Below are 23,845 nucleotides of genomic sequence, written 5' to 3'. Positions count from 1 at the left end.
GACACCCAAGGAATTTGTCTTTGGTGCAGATCCTCTCAGTGTACATAAAAAGACAAGATACATTCATCAAGAATCCTAAGGTACAGCACTTAATGATAGTCATCGGGTACAAATAAGCAATCAGGAAACAATATCAATATAAATCGTAAGGATACGCAACCAAGTTACGGTCATGCAGTCATAAGTGGGAGGAGATGGATGATAGGAATGATCATTGATATTGATCGTTTCCTGGTTGCTTATTTGTACCCTATGACTATCATTAAGTGTTGTACCTTATGATTCTTAATGAATGTATCTTGTCTTGTTTATGTACAAATTTATGTACAAATTTATGTACAAATTATGTATTTGTCTATGCACCAAAGACAAATTCGTGTGTCTTGGCCAATAAAGAATTCTGTTCTGTTCTGTTCTATTCACATCAAGATGAAATGGTTCCTGAGTGGCAACAGGGATGAATTAAACGGGAGCCAGTGGCCCAGTAAACCAAATTATTTACATATATTCACTGACCACACCTCAAAGACAGTATAGCTGGCAGAAATGAGATGAGAAGTCACAGAAGATATAGATATAATTTGAATTAGTGCAAAAGTATCCTGACGTAGTTTTGGAAGAAAGGAAAGATAAATTTAGGATAGGATAGGATAGGATACTTTATTTGTCCATGTGTGGTTACTGAATAGAAAATAGAAAAAAGGAGGCTGGTGAAAAATGTTGAATTGAGCAGCAATCAGGGAGGATCTTCTCTGAAGAGCAAAATCCTCAGAAGCCTCAGGATTCTTCCCTTTCTGAGTCAAAGAGAGCTGAAAGAACATGGGAATTCTCTAAGGAGCAAGAAACACCCCGCCTTCCTCTAAACCAGTGTTTCTCAACCTTGGTAACTTGAAGATGTCCGGACTTCAACTCCCAGAATTCCCCAGCCAGCGAACGCTGGCTGGGGAATTCTGGGAGTTGAAGTCCGGACATCTTCAAGTTGCCACGGTTGAGAAACACTGCTCTAAACAAAGGGCCTTTTCCTTGATAATTAAATAAGTTTTTTAAAAATATTTTAATTTTATCAATTTCATATATACACTCACAATTATATGATCTCATAACTGTTATTAATAATATGTATTTATAACAATTTTTCCCTACTGTTGACAATATACTTGAAGATTGCTTTTTTAACATCCCATAGATCCATCTTATCTTACAACGGTCCTACTTCTTCTTCCCTCCCTCCCTCTTTCCTTCCCTCGTTTCTTCTCTCCTACTCCCCTTCCTTCCCTCCCTCCTTCCCCTTCCCTCCTTCTCTCCTTCCCTCCTTCCTTCCCTCCTTCCTTCCTTCCCTCCTTTCTTTTCTCCTTCTCTCCTTCCTTTCCCCCTTCCTTTCCCCCTTCCTTCCCCCCTTCCTTCTCTCCTACATTCCCTCCTTCCTTCCCTCCTTTCTTCTCTCCTTCCTTCCTTCCCTCCTTCCTTCCTTCCCTCCTTTCTTTTCTCCTTCTCTCCTTCCTTTCCCCCTTCCTTTCCTCCTTCCTTCCCCCCTTCCTTCTCTCCTACATTCCCTCCTTCCTTCCCTCCTTTCTTCTCTCCTTCTCTCCTTCCTTCCCTCCCTCCTTCCCCTTCCCTCCTTCTCTCCTTCCCTCCTTCCTTCCTTCCCTCCTTTCTTTTCCCCTTCTCTCCTTCCTTTCCCCCTTCCTTTCCTCCTTCCTTCCCCCCTTCCTTCTCTCCTACATTCCCTCCTTCCTTCCCTCCTTTCTTCTCTCCTTCTCTCCTTCCTTCCCTCCTTCCTTCCGGAACAGGGACCTTCCAACATCAACATGTATCAGACAGATAGTTCTCTGTTCCCTGTCCTGTAGAAACATACAGTTTTACATACACATCTGTGCACATGTGCGCCCACACACAAGGCTGACTGTTCAACTACCTCTTCTTTCTGTCTCTGGTCCACCATTTCTTATGGATTCCCTCCCATGTATCTAAAGGGCACTCAAGATAGGAGGCTGGCATGGAGTAGCCCAGCTGTAGCACAGATCTCTCCCCCCCCCCCCCGCATCCCGTAGGAGGTTAGCCTACGTGAGCGTCGATTCCCCCCTCCTACTTATGGCTCTATGTTTAGAAAGGGAGTGTTGTGGCATCCGTTTGCCAGTCCTCGCCTCAGGGGGAGGACGGGGAAGGGGTGAGGGTCGGGTCTGTTTATTTTAGAATAGAAACAAGGAAAAAAATATACTAGAAAACATGTTCAGACACCAACTGAAATGGAAGTGCATCCAATTTATACTTAATAGTGAAGACAGTTGAGGGAGATGCCAAGTACCACTCAGATTGTCTGGCTCTCCTCCTGGAATTCCGGTAGGGAGCGGGGCAATGCCCAAACCAGACCTGAGGAAGGAGATCTTTTGAAGTAGAAATCTACCGGCAAGAAAGCAGAAGGAACCCAGCCGTGGTCTCCCTGGAAATGGGGGGCTCTTCTTGGCTCAGCATGCCCTGCTTTGCCCCAGTCGGCCCGCCCGCGGGAGGAGAGCATGGCAAGCTTTCTCCTGCTCTCGCTGAAGGGCACGAGCCCCTTGCCCTCGCAGGTGGGCAGCTGGAGGGAGAGGAGGAGTACTTACACCGGCACGGAAGGGCTTCTCCTCTTGGCGGATCCTGAGTTCTAACTCAGCCCTCGGTGCTACCAGGGTGGCATCTTGAGGGGTTGTTAGCGGGGTGTTCTCCTGGCTGACTAACCGCGGCGACTATCGTCACTGTGGTGATGGGGAAATACTGCCGAGGGTCTCTGATTGGCTTGCGAGTGGCCAATGGTCCGCATTTCTTCGTTTGCTCGCTGAGATACAAGCGCATCTCCCGGGGATCGACCAATGCCTGGTTCGGATCCTTGGTCACATGAGCGCCTTCCCTCCAAAGTAGGGAGCAGGGACTGTGGGGAAGGAAGGGAAAGGAACCACACACGAGGGCCCTCGGTCGATTTAAGCAGGGAAAGATCATGCCGCCGCCGCCGCCACTACTGGATAAGCCCGAGAAGGGTTCCCCCCCAGGCTAGAGCGAGGGGAAATAGGTAGATGAGTGAGGAAGGGTCTCTAGGACACCCAAGTGCGGGAGGCGTTCTCAAAGCTGCCGGGGTGGTGGTGGTTTGAGAAGGACCCCAGCCCGAGAAGAGCCGTGTGGGGCTCACTGGTGGGGCAGCAAGCGAAGGCAGGAGGTGGGCTCCCTCTCTCTTTTCCCCCCTGGCTCCTTTTGCCCCTCCTCCCTCTCCCCCTCCTCGTGACGGAGGTGGTGCGGGTCGGGGAAAATCCGCGGAACCATCTTCTGTTCATCCGCATGCGGGGGCGGCGTTTCCTCCTCTCCCTGGAAACGCCCCCGCCTCCCTTCCACCACCCCCCGCTTTTTTTTTGCTGGGCTCCTTGCCGCCCCTCCCGTTCCAGTTCATCCGTGCCAATCACTTTCCGCATCTCCGGCTCTGCCAATGCCACCCGGTGGGAGCGAGCCAAGTGCGCAGGCAGCCCCTTTCTAAAAATAGGGAAGGGGGACCCAGGCAGGGGCGGGAGGGGGGCTGCCGGGAGCCCGGACGGTGCGTGGCTGGCTCGCCGCTGCCCGACTGCTCGCCGTAGACCTGGTCTCCTCTTGGTCCGTCGCCCCCCCCGGTCCCGAAGGAGGCGAGGGAGGCAGGAGCGAACCTCTGGACGGCCGGATGGCGGCGTAGCGGCAGGGCCGGGGGTGGGGGGCAGCAGCAGCGGCGCCCAGTAGGCAGCGCGGTCGCTCGTCTGAAGGCTCTTTTCCGCGGTCCCCCGCCCACTCTCCCTCCCTCCCTCCCTCCCTCCCGTTCTCAGCCCTCGCCGCCGCCGCCGCCGCCCGCGAGAACGGAGTCTACGTTTCCCTGTGGCCGTTCGCGAGCGTTGCTCTCTGCTCGCTCCCGAGGGACCTGCTCCGCCGCCGGAGGAGAGCCTGCTCGCTCGCGCAACCGAGGATGGTGCTGTTGCCGCAATTGCCGCTGCTGGGGGCCAGAAGTGGCGTGCCGGGCCGGCGCTGAGGGACCCTCCCGTGCGCCCCTCCCCTCCCGCTTTCTCCCCTCCTGCCTCCCCGATGTTTAAATGCTTCATGTGATTAAAAAGCAGCCGCCGCCGCCGCAGCACCCGGACGTCGGGTACCCAGGATATCGGTCGCGGGCACCGGCCCTTCCTGCGCGCCGAGGAGGGCGACGAGCGCGGGTCCCTTCCACCCCTCCCGCCCTCCCCCTTCCCTCCCTTCCATGGTCCTGGAGGTGGAAATGTGGAGATTTCAGGCACGCAGGCTGAGTGGATTCGTCTCTGCCTTGGCAGCTCTTTGTCTAGCCTGCTGCGCTCAAAGGTAAGAAGCGACGTCGGAGCGGGGAGGCGAGCTTGGGCTGCAGAGCCTCCCCCCCCCCCGCCCGCATTGCTTTGCGCCACCCTCGAGTCGCCGATGAAGGGGACCCGCTCAGTCCCGCGGGGGAGGGAGGGAGGGAGGGAGAGTGGCCGGCCGGCCGACGGAGCGGGCAAAAGAGGCTGACCCCGGAGGAGGCCCGTGGCGGGGAGGGGCCCGTGGGAAGAAATCGCTGCTGGCTATTTGCCGCCGGAGCAAATCGCCGCTGTTGTTGCGCCTCTGGACCCCCCGAGGGAGCTGCTGGCGCCGCGGCGAGATGGGGATGGGATTGGTGTGTGTGTGGGGGGAGATCGGCGGCGAGGCAGAAGCGGCGCCAGCGCACCGCTGCCCCTGCCAGGTCGGCTCTCGTCTGGATTCGAACCGCCACGCCGGGCGGGTCGTTTGCCTCCTCTGCCTGCCTAACCGTGGTGGTGGGGGGGGGGGGAGCCAGAGGAATCGGGACCTGGAGGCCGCGTTTCTATCCAGGGTTCAGATTCCTTAAAGAGACGGAGCTGTCCAGCCGTTGGCCCTGCTGAAATTGGAATCCGACTATAAATAGATTGTGTTTGTGTCTCTCTCTGTGTGTGTGTTTGTGTCTGTCTGTCTGTCTGTGTGTGTGTGTGTTGGGTTTAGAGGGAGATCGATGCCCAAAGAAAAGCCTCCTCCCCCACCCACCCCCATTTTGGAAGGGAGATGAAGACTCTTCTGCAAAAGTGGCAGAAGAGCAGGAGGACTTTTGCCAGTTAAGGGGAGTCCACCGACTTCCCCCCCAAGCCACTCTTCTAACCAGAGACGAGACCATGGGGCAGGGCCTTTACGTTCAAGTCCTTCTGTTCTTCTCCCATATCAGGCTCTCTTTTGACACACAATGCAAAACATCCAGGCATTCAAAAACTGAAAATCTGAACGTGGAAAGTGGAGCTACCAAACCATGTGCCAAACCTTCCTTGAGCAGTTGGGGAACAACTGGTAGTCTTAATAAGCCTCCTACCTGAATAAGATCTCCCGAAGCTTGGGTGTATCACAGCTGGCCCACTCCTGTGCATCTTCTTCTGAGCCATTCCTATGATACTCAGGTTAGGCTTCAGGGGAGGGGGGGGGGAAATCCTGGCAAAGAGCAATCTTTAGCCCATCATTGGCTTCTTTCTGTGTCTCTTCAAAATGCTCAACCTTGCATGGAAGAAGGGAAAGAAAGGAGCCTGTGTGAAGGGACAGATGATGTCAGAAGGGGCTGGAAGCTGATTCCATCAAGCCCAACATCTGAGGAAAGCTTTGCAGGATTGGGCTCTTGGTTCCCATTGGAAGACCAAAGGGGATCGTGAGCTGTGAAAGAAAACCGACGGGTAGAATGATCAAATCACCTTTATTCCTGCCATGGAATCAGGCAGTGTTTGCGCCTAGTAAGGAAGTATAGTGCCATCGGGGTTTGAGTCTTCCATGTTTTCTCCATTCTCATAAAAACTGCCCAGCGCTGTCTGTGCCTTCCGGTAACAAATCCCATGAATTTCACGCTTGAAGATAAACGCCCCTCTAGTCAGGTTCAAATCTCCTGCTGCCTTCCTGTGTCACGAAATGATTTCCATGAGGTCTATTCTTTTAGGGGGAAAAAAAATCCTTTGCTTGATTTGATTGACCCACATTAGATATAAGTTTAAATCCTTTACAGGCTGCCAAGCCTCCATCTCCTGATCATTTCGACCACCCCCTTTCTGTATGATTTCCCTTCTTTGAGATACTTTTGAAGAGGAGGAGGGAGGGAGAAGGCCAGAAATTGTGCACAGCATCCTGAAAGGGACCGTCCCCACCAATCTTTAGAAAGGATGCACCAGCTTCGTCAGCTGGCTTCTTAAAACACCGGTTCACCTTTGCCCAAAGGCCCGGGGGGGTGGGGGCTGGGGGCATCTTCGGAAGACAAGATGCAAACCCATCTCCCCATGTCTTCTTCTGGATTGAATCAATAGGAATTGAATTGAATTGAATTGAATTTTATTATTTGTATGCCGCCCTTCTCCGGGAAGGACTCAGGGCGGCGAACAATTCAAAAAGGGAAAAGGGGGAACATAAAACAGAGTACAGATAATTAAAATAAGCAAGAATCACGCAACCACACAAGTCGAGAGGGGAGGGGAACTCATCAACCCCAGGCCTGCCGGCAAAGCCAGGCTTTTGATGGCTTTTCGGAAGGCCTGGAGAGAGGTGAGGGTCCGAATCCCTGCGGGGTGGGGAGTTCGTTCCAGAGGGCCGGAGCTGCCACAGAGAAGGCCCTCCCCCCCCCCCGGGTAGTAGCCAGGTGGCATTGGCTAGTAGACGGAACCCAGAGGAGGCCAACCCTGTGTGATCTAATGGGTCTTTGGGAGGTAATTGGCAGCAGGCGGTCTCTCAAGTACCCAAGTCCAATACCATGAAGCCCAGGAGGAATTTTAACCCACTAACATTAGCACTAGCAGCAGCCCTGGTGGAAAAGAGAGGCTTCCTCAGCTTGGCTGAAGACACAGAGAGAGAGAGGGAGGGAGGGAGGGAGGGAGGGAGGGAGAGAGAGAGAGAGAGAGAGGCCACATGCTGCTTTCATCTGCTGATTGTGTCTGAATCACACATGGGATGGTGGGCAGGAGGGATGGCTCTGGAGGGTTCTCCTGCTTCCAACCCACCTTGACTCCCTGGGAGCATTGCTGCAGCTTCTGCTCACCTTCGATCTGGGTTTAGGTTTATTAGATTTATATGGCCAAGCAAATGGTGCCTTTGCCTCGGGAAAGGGCGATGGGAATGATGACTGCATGAACCAGCCTGCGGAGAGAGCGAGGAAGTCCGCGGGGCTGCGTGTAGTGCATCGGTTGCAGGAGGGAGGAGCAACGGCTGGATGGTGGGTTCTTGGCCTCAGGCCACAGGCGTTAGCTTCCTTTGTGCCTCCACTGGCTTCCTCCTCTCCGTCCCCCCCTGCCCCTTTTGGAGGGACGGAAAAGAGCATTGCCCGGCCTTCTATCTCTAAGAGGAAAACAAGAGGTTTGGGAAAGAGACAGGCTTATCGTACCAAGACCACCGAGGCCAAGATGGAGCCTTGCCTCTCATCGGCTGTAGAAAGGCAGTGGCTCTTTAGAGCGTTTTCCAGGGCGCAGGAGTCTCCTGCCTGCCTGGCAGTGGATGGATCAGGGAGAGCAGGAATGACAACCATATTCAGGAGAAGGAAGGGGGTTCGAGCAGCCTCGGTGTCTTTCTTTGTGTAAAGGCCAACATTGCCTTGGGAGCTGATTTCAGAAGTTGCACCTCTCACGGGAGGTCAAGGAGCAGCAGGTGTTGTGGGGCAGAAGCTGTGAGGCTGCCAATATGAACCAGGATGCCCTGAAGATGCAGATCCCTTCCCCCTTACACCCAGAAGGCTGTGGGGAGGGAAGGAAACGGCACAGCAACTTCTGGGCGCGGAACCGTCTGGGTTCAGGAGAGGCAGTGGGAGCAACCTGACAGGAGGTGTGGGAGTTAACCAACCTGCTGCAATTGTGGTGGCTGAGATCCCCCCATCCCCATCCCAGTCTTTCCCTGGCCAGAGCAGCTGTTTCTCTTTTATTAAGCTTCTCTTGGTCACTACCACTTGTGACCTCCAGACTGGATTACTGCAACGTGCTCTACATGGGGCAGCCCTTGAAGAGTATTCGGCGACTTCAGCTTGTCCAGAATGCAGCCGCGCGAGCGATCGTGGGTGCACCTCGGTTCACCCACGTAACACCTATCCTCCGCGAGCTGCACTGGCTTCCTGTTGGTCTCCGGGTACGCTTCAAGGTGCTAGTCGTCACCTATAAAGCCCTCCATGGTATTGGTCCTGGGTACTTGAGAGACCGCCTACTGCCAATTACCTCCACTAGACCAATTAGATCCCACAGATTAGGCCTCCTCCGAATTCCATCAGCCGGCCAGTGTCGACTGGCGACTACCCGGAGGAGAGCCTTCTCTGTGGCTGCTCCGACCCTCTGGAACGAACTCCCCGTGGAGATTCGTACCCTCACCACCCTCCAGGCCTTCCGCATAGCCCTTAAAACCTGGCTGTTCCGACAGGCCTGGGGCTAAAGACTCGCCGCCCCATTCCGAATGGTACGATTGTTGTGTTTTTAACTATGTATGGTTTTTGTGTTTCTGTTACTTTGTTTGTATTTTCCCCTCCCTTTTTGAGTTGTGAGCCGCCCTGAGTCCCTTCAGGGAAAAGGGCGGCATACAAATAAAATTAAAGAAAGAAAGAAAGAAAGAAAGAAAGAAAGAAAGAAAGAAAGAAAGAAAGAAAGAAGACTACAGCCTCGGATCTTGTGGGATGCTGGGTGCGGGCGTGGATGTGGGTGTGGGGCGCTGATAGTGACCAGATCACATGAACCCTTTCTGTCTTCCAGCCCAGCCACTGGGAATTTATCCGTGGTTAAAGATATTGTGGACAAATTGCTGAAAGGGTACGATGTCCGTCTCCGGCCTGACTTTGGAGGTATGTAAATCCTTCTATTCCTTTCGCTTTGGCTAGAGGGTTGGTTCAAAGCAGACAGAAACACCGCCCACCCCCCAAAAAAAGGCTATTTGTCCTCCCTTTGTCAGAGCCACTGTTGCTCTGTAGATTTTGCAGATTTTTCCTTCCCTTCGTCCTCACCTTGTTTCTCGGCTGGGCCAGGCAAATCATACCTTATCAGAGCCAGTCTCCACCAGAACCCGCTCTCAGGATTGAGAATGGTGGGGACAAGAGGAATGAAGGCTGGCCTTGTCTGGAGATGTCTTTTCTGGAAAGACGTAATGTCAGCACCTCTCCATTAAATAATTAGGAAAGAAAGACCACGAGACTCCATGTGTGGAAATCAAGTGTACTTTTACTAATTAAAAATGATTAAAGGCACAGCGAAGCGAAGTCTGATTATTTAGGCGCGAAAGCGATTGATATATAGAATAGCCCATTCCCCACCCCTTGGCATCACGGTTACAGTCCAATCATAATTCTCCCAAGCGTCAGGTGCGAGATAACTTCAAAAGGCATCACGAAGATGGAATGTCGGTGCCGTTAGTCCTGGCGGGAAACTCCCACGCATGCGTAGTCCCATCAGTAGCTGAACTCCAGAACCTTCCTCCAGCACAATGAGTAACCCCTCCCAAATACCATGCCCTCCCTCCCCGTTTCATGGCAGCCGAAGCAACAGCAAAGCAGAGGCTGACACGTAAACTTCCCGCCCCCCCCTCCTGATTGCAAAGGTCAAGATGTTGCTCCTTGCCCCAGGACCCCATAATGCCATAATGGCAGATCAGCTATCCTGGCAAGGCCTCACCCGTCTATGCCCTTCCAATGCAGAGGGATGCAAACACACAAACTGATGTGCAATTCTTTGAGGTTCTTCCAATACGGCATGTAAAACCATGCCAGGGCAATTAGTTGTTTGCTTAGAAGTGTGTGGATGGCTCATTGAAAAGAGGAGGAGTCCATTCAGTGGCATCCCAAATAATCCACACTCAGGAAAACACTCCAGGGGGCTGATCCTGTTAATTGTGCATTTTTTGGTTATCAGCGAAGCCAGTGTGAAAGGTATCTATTAGATTTTTACAACCCCTGGTAAGCCCCAATTATGGGAGGAAGCTAACTGCTTCCATCATCTGTCAATCGGCTCGTCACAAGAGTCCATCACGACAGAAACCCAATATTTTTTAATGTTGCCTTTGTTATATTTGTGGCTTTTTTTTAATTTGTGCTGATAAATAAATAAAGGGAGACTAGTATAGATCTATTTCAAGCTATTTAGCTCTCATCAGCTAGCCATACCCTTACTGGGATTTGAACCTGGGCTATATTGCATACTAGGCATACTAGGCAGAGATCTTAGCCATTAGGCCACAGGCTCTTATCCGTTATCAGCGAAGCCAGGGTGAAAGGTATCTATTAGATTTTTACAACCCCTGGTAAGCCCCAATTATGGGAGGAAGCTAACTGCTTCCATCATCTGTCAATCGGCTCGTCACAAGAGTCCATCACGACAGAAACCCAATATTTTTTTACTGTTGCCTTTGTTATATTTGTGTTTTTTTATTTGTGCTGATAAATAAATAAAGGGAGACTAGTATAGATCTATTTCAAGCTATTTAGCTCTCATCAGCTAGCCATACCCTTACTGGGATTTGAACCTGGGCTATATTGCATACTAGGCAGACATCTTAGCCATTAGGCCACAGGCTCTTATCTGGAACTTTTGTTACTTTGTTGCAGTTCTTCATTGTGTATAGGCCATTGTCATGGTTCGTGGTTGCTGTTGACTCCCCGCCCCCCTTTGGAAATATTGGGTCACTTTTAAGCTCATTTTGCTAAGATCCTACAATATTATTGGCACGACTACTAATAGCAGAGCTAAGAGTATTGAAAGTGTTTTATGCGTACTTCATAGTTTAAACATTGCTCGGGTGACATTGTACTGAGCAGCTGGTAGGATGAGGGCAACAGATGGTCATTCTCCTCAACGTAATCAGAGAACGTTTTATGTGGTTAAGACTGGTAAGATCATCCATACATTCTCTTATCTTCTAAAAAGGAGCATACAAAAATCTAGATTTTTTTTTTAAAAAAAACCATAAAGGATAATAGAAGTCAATATTTAGCGTTGCATCTGGTGATGATCATATTATATGGAAGATGATGACATAGAAAGTATTTATAGAGGAATTGCTGTAAAGAGCATGAATTAACAAATGAAAAGGATGAAGGATGTAAATGAAGGCGGTCTAATTTTGTGGAGTGGTATTGATAAATATGGGCAGGTTTTCATTGAGGTGTGAGCTGGTGATAATGGGGAATTCATTTCCCATCTGATGGAAATCTAATGCTACCAAGAATCAGATGCCCAGTAAATTCTTGCTCTCTTGCTGATAAATACATTTGCCAGAAGGTGAAAGAAAGAAGAAAGGGTTCTACTATCCTAGACCAAATCCTTACTAAAAGGGATGAGCTTGAAGAAGTCATGGTGACTAGTACCTTGAAGGAAAATGATCGTGTTATCCTTGAATTCATGATATCCAGGAGAGAAGGAACTGAGAAGAATCAGATCTCCATGCTGGACTTCAGAAGAACATATTTGTTGAACTCTGAGGAAAGGTAGCTTAGAGCCTACGGCTTGAAATCTCGAAGGAGAAACATGTCTAGGAATCATGGGAAAAGAACACAGTTACAAACAATTCTAATTAGAAGAAAAATGGAAGAAATATGATGGCTGAGAAGGTATCTGCATCATATTGGTCTTGTTTTTTTAAAAAAATTCTTGGATAGGCAATTTCAGGTCCAAGATATAATACACTAATCTATAAGATCCTTGAGGAAGAGGAAGAAGACGGGCCAGATAAAATTGAGTCCAGGTCAGAAATGAAATTTGAGAAAAACTTTCAGACTTGACCCTCCCTAGTGCTCTTGAAGATAAAGGGAGGGGAGGTGTTACATACACACTTGTGAGATTGTCTTGACAAAGTTGGGAGATGGGATATTAACCCTTAACTTACAATACAACGAGTAAAAGAAGATATTGCTTGGAACACAAAGAAGAAAATTATGCTACAAAGTGCTCAAATTTGGGTGGGTGGAGCTTTGCTATTAGGAAGGGTGATTTTTGTTTTTGATGGAATGATAACACGAAAGAGGCCATGGATAAGGAAAATGTATATAAGAAAACAATGGCTGAAAACAATGAGGATGAGAAAAATATATTGCAGAGAGGAAACAGTTAGTGGCTAGTCATGTGGTGAAAAAAAAAGTATTAAGATTAAAGGTGGCCAAGAAACTCCCCGGGGGAGGGCCTTCTTGGCAGAGCCAAGGTGGCGCAGTGGTTAAATGCAGCACTGCAGGCTACTGCTAGATCAGCAGGTCAGCGGTTCAAATCTCACCGGCTCAGGGTTGACTCAGCCTTCCATCCTTCCGAGGTGGGTAAAATGAGGACCCAGATTGTTGGGGGCAATATGCTGACTCTCTGTAAACCGCTTAGAGAGGCCTGAAAGGCCTATGAAGCGGTATATAAGTCTACTGCTATTGCTATTGCTATTGCTTCTCTGTGGCTGCTCCGGCCCTCTGGAACGATCTCCCGGTGGAGATCCGGGCCCTTACTACCCTCCTGGTCTTCCGCAAAGCAGTTAAGACCTGGCTGTTCCGGCAGGCCTGGGGCTGTTGAATCATCCAACCCCATTCGAGGTTACGGCTGTTGTAGAATTTTAAACTGTTGTTTTTTTTTATTTTTTGTATCCCCTCCCTTTTTATTGTGAGCCGCCCTGAGTCTCTCGGGAATAGTGCAGCATACAAACTTAATAAATACAAATACAAAGTGCAATACAAGTTTCATAAATTTTTTTTAAAAAATCTCTTCAGGCAGTGGGGAAGAGAGATCTAAACAATTAGTCTCTATCAAACTGAATATATTAAGAATAAAAGTGGCGAAATTTCAGGGACGAACCCTGGATTGAGGAAATGCTGGATAAAATCTTTTAGAGAGAGATATTTTCGTGGGTTTGGAATTGAAATGGGTGCTTGAAGTGATAGTGTTTCTAGTGTTATAAATGAGAAGGAAGTCACATGTCCTGGTTAAATATTGAAAGAAAAATGATAAGATGGTATAGGGGGTATTAAAAAAAAAAGAATGTGGATTCCATATGGAATAGCTTGCGAATTGTTTAGCTTGTATGAGGTTTAAGGTTTAAGGTTTTAATGGATTTGTATGCAGCCCAATCCCGAAGGACTCCGGGCGGCTTACATAAAAACAAATTAAAAAATATTTAAGGAATTTAAAAATACAAGACAAAGCGAATTAAAAAAGACACAACATGCACTCAATCTTAGTGGGGCTGAAGCTCAGTCAAAGATCAACAGCCCCAGGCCTGCCGGAACAGCCAGGTCTTAATAGACTTTTGGAAGGCCGAGGGAGTGGGGAGGGTCCGGATCTCAGGGGGCAGATCGTTCCAGAGGGCATGGAGGATGGGGATGGCATCTATGCTTTACGGCTAGAGGAAAGCTGTGATTGTTTCCCTGTGTAAAGGAGAAAGTATCGAGAGGGGGTGAAATTTAGTTTGTGCCTGGGAAGATGGGAAAGGTTACAAGAGTAACCACGGACAAGGTTTGGGAGATGCCGTGCAGCTTCATGCCAGGGATACGAAGATCCTCATTTTGCCCGTCAACAGGTCATTGGGAAAGTTACAAGTGCATGCAACAAGCACTACTGCGTGTTTGATTATTTAGAGAAAGTATATGATATAAATAGGATTGTTTTGGACTCAGTGGATAAAGAACTGGGGGGGGGAGGGGGAAACCCTGGAATTTTGATGTTATATATGCTGACAGCAGAAACAATACTTTATGCACAGAAATGGAAGCAGGCTTTGATTTCTGCAACGGGCGAATGGCTGCAAAAGTTGAAAGGATTTGGCAGAGATGGCTGAATCAACGGCTCTGATTAAAGAAAGCAATACTTGGAAACCGTTTTTAGGCTTTTTGCTTGACGTGGGGGGGGGGAATGAAAGTTTGACTTGGGTTTTCTGATTAGATAAGTTTGATTTTGGCTTTGTTGATTAGATGGGTTGCTACTGCTACAATGTCTAATTTATATTATGAAGTAAAACCAAATAAGTCGAGGTTGTATGTTATTTACCTTGTTCTACTGTGCCAAAGAGTCAGACGTCAATGCCTTTCTCTTCCTTTTTCCTTTCACCCTACACTTTTTCCCCGCTTTCTCTTCCACTCCTCTACTATCTGGTTATTTTCTTTCTTTTTTTTCCTCTTTGTATTTCTACATTTTTATATTTTGGTAAGCTAGTAAGAAACGGAAATCAAAAGCTAAAATAGGGCTGAATTATGGAACATGCCGCATGAATGTGAAGTTAAAAGTTAGGTTACCGAATGTGCTATAAACAATCCATGACAGAAATGCAACGTGGTGAGAATAAATATAAGGGCTGAAAAGTAATGCCTCCATCATTATAATTCACTACCAGATGGTAGTGCTGGTTTCTCAGAAACTCTGGTGTGTGTGTGTGTGTGTGTGTGTGTGTGTGTGTGTATGTGTGTAGTGTGTGTGTGTTAGCATTTTTTATTTTACTTCAGTTGGTGGGAAATTGCTGTGAGGAAAGATTGTGTTGCTGTTATCTGTGGAATGAAAGGATTGAGATTCACTGCTGAATATAGCAATAGCAATAGCAGTTAGACTTATATACCGCTTCACAGGGCTTTCAGCCCTCTCTAAGCGGTTTACAGAGTCATCATATTGCCCCCAACAGTCTGGGTCCTCATTTCACCCACCTCGGAAGGATGGACGGCTGAGTCAACCTTTGAGCCGGTGAGATTAGAACCGCTGAACTGCAGATAACAGTCAGCTGAAGTGGCCGGCAGTACTGCACCCTAAGCACTGCGCCACCTCGGCTCTGCTTGTCTGTAGTGATAGCTACGTGGATGTAGGTCCTGTGCGTTGCTTGGCTAAAAATAAAAATAAAAATTAAGAATTAAAGATAGTGAACTGGGAGGGAGTCAATTTTATGGTCAAAAATGAAGTGCTATCGGTGACCTATGCCAACAACCTCTGAGTTCCTACCTGAGAAAGTCAGATGAATCAATTGAGAACAACCGAGAGATTTATCCAAGGGAAATGGCTGTCCAACATAGCATTTCACAAGAATATGCAGTTAACCTTATGGATCTTCTTCAATATCAGAAGATTGATTCCAGATGGGTTCCTCAGATCCAGGGATGAGAGCTTCAAGAGGAAATCTGCCTTACATAGGATAAATGTAAGGAACTACCGTACTTCATACCATTGTGACAGCCAACAAAACAGAGGCTCATCGTTATTACCCAGAAATGAAGCATCCAAAAAGCTTCACTTATTTGGGGGGGGGGGAAGCATTCAAACCCCAGCTTTGGCAGACAGGCACATGGTTACATTTTTTTGGCATGCAGATGTGGTTATTTGACTGGATTTCTTTGAATCCGGAGCCGTTATCCACTCAGAATGGTTTAGTGCAACACTCAAAATGTTACAACAATGATTAAGCAGGAGTTTGGAAGCATCCGAAATACATTTTATTGCTATATGGCCTCGCAGCTTATGAGCCATCCAAGAGGCGACTGTGAAATATGGATCTGTCTTACCCATCTGACATACAGGCCAGATGTGGTCCCTGGTATTTCATCGTTCCCACGGAATGAAGGATTACCTTCATGGGCATCTGTTCTGTTCCCCCCTCCATCCGGTGAGTAACGCCGACACAAGCTTACTGTTAGCCACGCTTTATTCACAGTAATTACTCACAGAGAAGACGTTGGCAGCAACCCAGACTCCCACAGATAAGAGATACAATACGCACAAGAGCTTCTCCAGCTTGGTATAAACGGTTGTGTCCTGCAAAAGGTCTCCTCCCAAAGTCTCTTCTTATATACTCTCTTGGGAGGAGCCAAACCACAACCACCTGGGCTTGCTTATCTCTTATGAGTCCGTCTCTGTAATTGCTGCCTCCGTTTCTCCGCCCTTCTCTGCCTGGCGTCAGGTGATCTTCACCACTGCTCCAGTGCCTGACATCAGGGACAAACTCCCTTTGATCTTCACCATTGCTCCATGCCTGAGGCTCCTCCTGGTGGCCAACCAGCCTCTTTGGTCCCTGCTCGGAGTCTGAACCCTGCCCAGGGTCCTCCACATCTTCCAGAGCCGACTCCTAGGGTCCCTCGCTTTCAGAGTCCGTCGGCAGCTCAACGGCTCCTGCTGGGCCACAACAGGCATCTATTTCACCCAGAGGAAGAGGTGGAAGACATAAGCATGGAATTATTTAGCGATTCCCTGCCCAGGGAATGGTGGCAATTGTGTGGACAAATACGGTAAATACAAGTAACAAAAGAATTATTTCCTGTTTCATTTATTATAATATACTTATTTAAATCAGAGTTATGGAGATGGAGGCATTACTTCTCCTTCAATTCTCACAGAAAACTTTGGGAATGATTCAGTACTGGATTAAGTAAAGAGCATCAAGGACGTTGGTCGTCCTCTAGATTGCTTTGCGTGTTTGTGGATCGATGTATAAAAAGTGCTTGTGGTCATTTGAAGATGGTTGAAAATGTGGATGTCGTGTTTGGCTGGTTTCATTAACCCTCTGGAACCTGACAGTGGGTGTATGGATATTTTTCTATGCAGAAAACGTGGCTTGGCTGACAAGCCAAATAATTTGTAGGGGATGTTACGTATTGAGTGGAGCAACAAGAAGTATTTTTTTTTATATTCAAAAGTTTTATTTATTTTAAAACAAACATTTCATTCCTCAATCAGTAAGACATCAAAGTACAATTTTTTGTATGTCAAAATAATTCTAGTTTACCGCCAAATTCTTGTCTAGCCTAATGCATACCCCTCCCTCCCTCCACCCTCCCCCCAACCCCCCACACCCTCCCCCCCGACTTCCCAGAACCCGTACACGGTATGGATTTTTAACAAACACAGTCTAAAATCTGTTGAAAAAAAGAAATAAAGAAATTAATGACATTCTACATTGACCTTAGCTTCTTCTTGCTGACCTAACTTTAAACAATTTAAATCATTTCTGATCTTAAGCATAGGCTAACTGGAATTTCTTGGTCCCGTATTTATTTTGTATATAGTCAATCCATTTTTTCCAGTCTCGTTTATATCTCTCACTTGAGTGATCTTTAAGATATGCCGATATTTTAGCCATCTCGGCTAAATTTGTAACTTTCAATGTCCATTCTTGAGTTGTAGGCAAGTCTTCCTTCTTCCAGTATTGCGCCACCAACAGTCTTGCTGCCGTTATTAGGTGCAGAATCAAGTTAGTCTCTACCACTGTAAAGTCAGTACATATACCTAGTAAGAATAACTGAGGAGTAAACTTTATCCTTCGAGCAACAAGAAGTATTAATTGGAAATTATTGCATAAAAGACCCAGGTAGTTGTGTTTGATAGAGGGGGAAAAAATGAGTGAACCGTTAGAAGTTCTAGGTCACAGTTGAGAGCTGAATCCACTTGTGAAATGTTTGCACCTTGGCATGTTCTTGATTGCAACTGAAACACAGAGGGGAGGAATTTTAAGATGTGCAAGTAATAGTAGGAGAGCAGGCTGTTGAAGGTATTTGGGAGAAGCATGGTAGAACACGGAGAGGAGGTCAAGAGAGAATCAGTTTTGAATGAACTGTGTCTTGAGGACAAAAATGAGGGACCAATGAAAAGTAAAACTGAGGCAGTTTAATGGTCTGGGGAGAATGAATGGGAATGGAATGGCCAAACAAACACACAAAGAAAGGGGAAAGGCCTCGAGAAGTTTAAAGAATATAAATCAATGTTTGAAGTAGATGATGGATGCATGAAGCAAGCAAGGATGGAAAGAAAGGCATTGTGAACGGGGCTGGAACAAAATAACTTGCTTTAATAAAGCTTGCTTTATTTCTTGCCCTCCCCCAGCCTCCCCAACTGCAAATAAATAAAGAGATGTTCTTTGTTGGGTGATCCTGTTGGGGTTAGGGCTTTGGTTCTCATCCTGTGCTGGGGCCTGTTTGAACTGTACAAAGAGCTCACACCTTTCTCCTTAGGACGGGAGTGGGGTGGGGGGGATGAAACATGACTGGTCTTGATTTACAGGGCATGGAAAGATCCCAGCTAAAGGGCAGTTCTTTTATGAAAGCATTAGAATTGTGCCAAGGGAAATGAGCTATATACTTTCTGCAAGCATTCCTCAACACATTTCAAATTGTTTAAGTTGTTGTGTTAAACTGTGCTGTTGTTTTTATATATGCCTGTTTTACCTGATTGATTTATTGTTCACCACCAGAGTCAGGCCTGAGAGATGGGCAGCTATATAAATTTAATTAATAAATCGATCTCCAAAAGGGTTCCTCTGATGAACATGAAACAACTGATGGTTATGCTATTTCCATAGCGTATCAATAGTAATTGTCTATAGAGATTCTCAGTCACCCAGGTCATGGTTGTTCCAAAGGTGCTTTTTCAAGAGGCAACTTAACTTTTTTTGAAGATGTTTCTTGGATGAGAAGTGAAACACCTTCAAAGAAAAACCAGAAAGTGCCCTTGGCACATTATCATTGGCATCTTTCAGTCTCAAAAGACTATGGCATCATGCTCTGGAAAGAGGTCTTACGCCCTAAATGGCATCGGACCTGGGTACCTGAGAGACCGCCTCCTGCCGATTACCTCCCATAGACCGATTAGATCTCACAGGTTAGGTCTCCTCCGGATTCCATCTGCCAGCCAATGTCGGCTGGCGACTCCCCAGGGGAGAGCCTTCTCTGTTGCAGCTCCAGCCCTCTGGAATGACCTCCCCGTGGAGATCCGGACCCTTACTACCCTCCCGGCCTTTCGCAAAGCCACCAAGTCCTGGCTGCTTCAGCAGGCCGGGGGGCTTGTGAAACATCCAGCCCCACGGAAACTGTGAATGTTGCGTATTTTAAAGTGTTGTTTTTGTCTATTTATCCCCCTTCCCTTGTTTATTGTGAGCCGCCCGGAGTCCTTCGGGAGTGGGCGGCATACAAGACAAATAAACTAAACTAAACTTAACTGCTGTGGCTAAAAAGCCCAATTCAGGAGTGGCAATCCCTTCCACACTGAGGGCAGACACATTCTGATCCCTGCCCAGCTCCCAGTTTTCGCTGGTTCTGGGACTGCCTCTTTGCCTCAGCCTGCCGAACAAGCATCTCTTTGAATTGGAGGAGGCCATGCTAGGTCTTTAGCTTCCAAGCTGAACTATTAAAGGTCAAGTTTTCCCAGCTTGTTAATATCCATTCCCATGTCCTTTAGATCCCTCTTACAGATATCCTTATATCCCAGCTGTGATCTCCCGCTGGGGTGCTTTCCCTGCACTAATTCTCCATACAAGAGATCGTTCGGAATCCGACCATCAGCCATTCTCACGACATGCCCAAGCTGGCGTAGGCATCGCTGTTTCAATAGTGTATCCTTGGGGCATTAATGGTAACGGTATATGAAATGAAGGGTTTATGTTGACCCTTTAAACGTGTCGTGTATTATATTTTACTGAGCCTAATCTCCAGGAATTGTAGATTCAGTCAGAAAAATCAAAGAGGAGTGAGTTCCTTCAGCCAATGTCCAAATGTTTCTGAAAATTGGCACTCGTATCACTGGATGACCTATGGCAGGAGATCTCCTCTGGGGATCCACTTGAATCTGCTGCAAGCACTCAGCAGCCGTGATCAACTGTAACGAGGAGGTGCTGAACAAAAGCTTTTGATGTACAACCCATGGAGCTAGTGGAGTGGTGCAGCAGAATATATTTTAAAAGCAAAGTGAAATGAGTTAAGAACTCAACAATTCCCTCCCCCCAAAAAATGTAGAAGTAAAAACTGGCCTGAGAGAAGCTGCCAATTACCTCCAATAGACCGATCAGATCCCACAGATTAGGCCTCCTCCGAATTCCATCCGCCAGCCAATGCCGACTGGCGACTACCCGGAGGAGAGCCTTCTCTGTGGCTGCTCCGACCCTCTGGAACGAGCTCCCCGTGGAGATTCGAACCCTCACCACCCTCCAGGCCTTCCGCAAAGCCCTTAAAACCTGGCTGTTCCAACAGGCCTGGGGCTAAAGAGCTTTGCCCCCCTTCTCGAATGGTATGACTGCTGTGTGTTTTTAAATTTTGTATTGTTATGTTTGTCCTTTTATCCCCCTGTCTGTACCTCCTTCCCTGACTGAATTGTGAGCCGCCCTGAGTCCCCTTCGGGGAAAAGGGCGGCATATAAATGTAATAAATCCAATCCAATCCAATACGAGAGTCAGATGAAGCCCACTCCATCCTAGAACAGGCCTTTTATCCCCCTAACGCAAACTTCTGGGTGCTATTCAATCCCTACCCCAGGCGTCATAAGAATTGAGCTCCTAATTAGGTCGGTCTGCTTCCTGAGTGACCCCTACTATTAAATTTTTTTTAAAAAAATGAAATACTATTATATTTCAAAAACCAACCGGAAATAAAACCTGGTAATTTGCTTCTCTCTTGCATGTTTCCAACAGCCATCCCCTCTTGATCCAGATTCACCCTCTTGGCTTTCCATCTCTTCCAATCATCCCACCCCCTCCTGTCGTCTATTCCTTATCCTTTCCTGCATGATCCCGAGCTGTACTGCAGAGCTCAGGGGTCCTCCTGGCCCCCTTTCATCCAGATCCTGCTCTAACATTCTGCATTCTATCATGGGTTCCTTCTCTTCTTGCAGCCAAGCTAAACCAACCAATCCTTGCCGCCATCTTTTTTTTCCTCCCATGCTGTTGATTTCTTCCCTCGGCAACCAATCGTTCTTCCTACTCTGCCATCACTTCAATTGGAGCCATGTGGAACATTCGGGGGAAGGAGTTGGTGACAGCAATGGTTAGACCTGTGGACAGTAGGGATACTCTTAGAGCTGTCTGCTACAAACCTTATTTATCTGCCCAGACTTTCTAATGTTTACTGCATGGATACTAGCAGGCCTCTGCAGCCTACTGATATTCCAGATTCTGTCGCTGCTAAGGTGCATTTGCAACCACTGATCAGGGACTGTAAGAAAGGGATGTTTTTCAAGTAGACCTTTAACTAAAATAACAGAGGCTCTCTCAGCTATTATTAAGTCAGTGAATGACATGGGGCAGTTGCAAAATCAGCCACTTTTGCTGGCCAAGCAGATCTCCAGCCGAATGCGATGATATGCAAGGGAAGCACGAGGACAGCTGCTCATCTGTCGTTACCTTGAAGGAAACATCCCGTTCTCTATAGGCAGATTCCTATTTCCAGGTGTGAAATATGAGGGAAGTCTACAGGGTCCCCACCACCATCAGAGGATTTGGGAAAACTATCAGTTCCTGGTAGAGCTTCTTTTGCTAAGCAAGCAGGGAATCAAAGCCAGAGGCGCGGATGAAGTTTACGCAGAAGAACTAATCTTTCTGTTTCTGTCTGACTAATTTCAGACAAAACAAATCCACGGAGCGTTCTCGGAACAGGGGGGCATGAACGTTTCCCAATCCGAGTCGTCCGTTCGGCTTCTCGGGGTGTGCAGGGAAGCCTCTTTGCCAAAAGGGAAGAGGCCAGGATGAAAGCCGCATCTGCCTGCACGGGCTTCCACCCATGTCGCAGCACTCTGCACGTGTTTCCGTGTTCTTTGCTTCTAGTCCATCTCTTGTCAGCCCTTTGAGGTGACCGAGATGACGAAACGGGGGCTGTCTTGAAATGTGCGCTATATTGCAGTTTTTAGGGTCTTCTTGTAACCGTCTTGAAAGCCTGCTAAAACGTCAGCTTCTACATAATACAGAAGGTGGAATGGTCTTGAGTTCCTTTCAGACTCCAAATGCATTTGTGACAAGGCTTGACACAGTCCTGACCTTCTTCTGAATCAAACTCGTATTCCATCACTCATATTAACCAAGGTTCTCTGCTCAAATGATGAAGTTATTAAAAATTGTGAAATCATAAAACAATGTACAAAAAGTAATGAATGAATATCTTCACACTGCAAACATTATGTATGTGTATGTGTGTGTGTATGTATGTATGTATGTATGTATGTATGTGTGTGTGTATATATATATATATATATATATGTTTTTTTATTTATAAAAAAACCACACACAAAAAAAACCCCACAAATATAACAAAGGCAACAGTAAAAATATTGGGTTTCTGTCGTGATGGACTCTTGTGACGAGCCGATTGACAGATGATGAAAGCAGTTAGCTTCCTCCCATAATTGGGGCTTACCAGGGGTTGTAAAAATCTAATATATATATATGTATGTATCAGGGGTGGGTTTCTCACCCCGTTCCAACCGGTTCGGTTGGAACGAGGCTGGTGGCGTCCTCGCGCATGCGCGCAGCGCGTGCGTGCACGCGCGCTAGCGTCTGTGCAATGCTCCAGCTGCTCCTGGAGGATCGCGCAGGCGCTGTATGCGTCCTGCGCATGCGTGGAAGCGCAGAATTCGGCAAAACCGGGTAAGGAGCGGGCGCGCGCGGGCGCGGGGGGGGGGGCTTCGCCGTTCCCGGAAGTTACTTACTTCCGGGTTCGGCGACCAACCGGATCGCGGGGACCGCCGTGAACCGGTTGAAACCCACCCCTGGTATGTATGTATGTATGTATGTATATATTAGATTGATGCCAGGGTTAAGCTTAGGCTGGCAGTGCTGCTGTGGCCTGGGCTGGTGATGAAATAGCTGCAGGAAAACAGTCAAAATCAAAGACCATCAAGAACTCAGCTACCCAAATTCGCTTTACCCATTTTATAAGAGCTTGGATTGTGTAGACAAAAACTGGGTCTGTTGTGTCGATGACCGACCTAAATTAGTTTAATTTGCATGGGAACTAATCCTACCTCCTTGTGCTTCAGGTAACCCCGTCACTGTCGGAATGAGCATCCATATTTCGAGCATTGATCAGATTTCTGAAGTGAATATGGTGAGTATAAATGACAATAACAAAATCATTCTTTGGGGGAATTCCATCTCACACAACCAATTGAGGAAACCCAATTTGAATTGAACAGAGAGGCATTCATGGTCTCCCTGGCCTCACTTGAAAGAGTGTTTAGCCAGAAGTGAGGTATACCAGAGCATGGGGAATGCACAAGCAGCCATTCAAACATGGGTATAGTGTATGGATTTCCAACGAACAGAATAGAACAGAATAGAACAGAATAGAACAGAATAGAGCAGAATAGAATAGAACAGAATAGAACAGAATAGATCAGAATAGAACAGAATAGAACAGAATAGAACAGAATAGAACAGAATAGAAGAGAACGACAGGGACCTTGGAGGTCTTCTAGTCTAACTCCCTGCTCAGCCAGGAAACCCTACATCACTTCAGAAAAATGCATGTCCAGTCTCTTCTTTAAAACTTCCAGTGTTGGAGCATTTGCAACTTCTGGAAGCAAGTTGTTCCACTGATTAATTGTTCTCACTATCAGTAAATTCCTCCTTAGTTCTAGACTGCTTCTCTCCTTGATGGCTTTCCACCCATTGCTTCTTGTCCTGCCCTCAGGTGCTTTGGAGAACAGCTTGATCCCCTCATCTTTGTGGCAGCCCCCCTGAGATATTGGAACACTGCTATCATGTGATATTGTATACAGAAAAATATACTATTTAATGCCATGCTTTTGACATGATAATTATTTGCAGCAAATTCTATTGGAACACTGCTATCATGTGATATTGGAAGACTGCTATCATGTGATATTGTATACAGGAATATATACTATTTAATGCCATGCTTTTGACGTGATAATTATTTGCAGCAAATTCTATTTTATCCTGATGTCAAATCTCATACAGGAAAAGACTTTTGAAATATGATAGGAAAAACCCATCTTCAGTTAACAAACGGTCTTGCATTGTGTTGACAGCCTATGGAGTACTAACCTTTCCCTTCACCCCATTGCTCCCTGCTCTTGTGAAAAGTTTTTGCGCTGAACTGTGGAGACTTGTTAGAATCTACCATCCTCTGGGTGAGGCTAGAATAGATGAGAAAGCTCCATCT

The 23,845-nt window shown here is 47.3% G+C and overlaps 1 protein-coding gene across 1 annotated transcript in view; it reads left to right on the top strand.

Annotated features, from left to right (window-relative positions):
* The first annotated feature begins 4,234 nt into the window (after positions 1-4,234).
* Positions 4,235-23,845, top strand: part of LOC106549169 (gamma-aminobutyric acid receptor subunit beta-4) — a 48,658-nt gene continuing 29,047 nt past the window's right edge. Inside the window, exons 1-3 of the mRNA XM_087727412.1 lie at positions 4,235-4,332; positions 8,736-8,824; positions 22,698-22,765. Coding sequence (XP_087583538.1) covers positions 4,235-4,332; positions 8,736-8,824; positions 22,698-22,765 — 255 coding nt within the window. The remainder of the gene's footprint in view (positions 4,333-8,735; positions 8,825-22,697; positions 22,766-23,845) is intronic.

This window comes from Thamnophis sirtalis, unplaced genomic scaffold (genome assembly GCF_051295495.1).
Source record: "Thamnophis sirtalis isolate CommonGarterSnake01/CBP01778 unplaced genomic scaffold, rThaSir2_p1.2 scaffold_13, whole genome shotgun sequence".
Taxonomy (NCBI): Eukaryota; Metazoa; Chordata; class Lepidosauria; order Squamata; family Natricidae; genus Thamnophis; species Thamnophis sirtalis.
The sequence above is the reverse complement of the archived record's forward strand: the minus strand, read 5'-3'. Positions and strand labels throughout refer to the sequence as shown.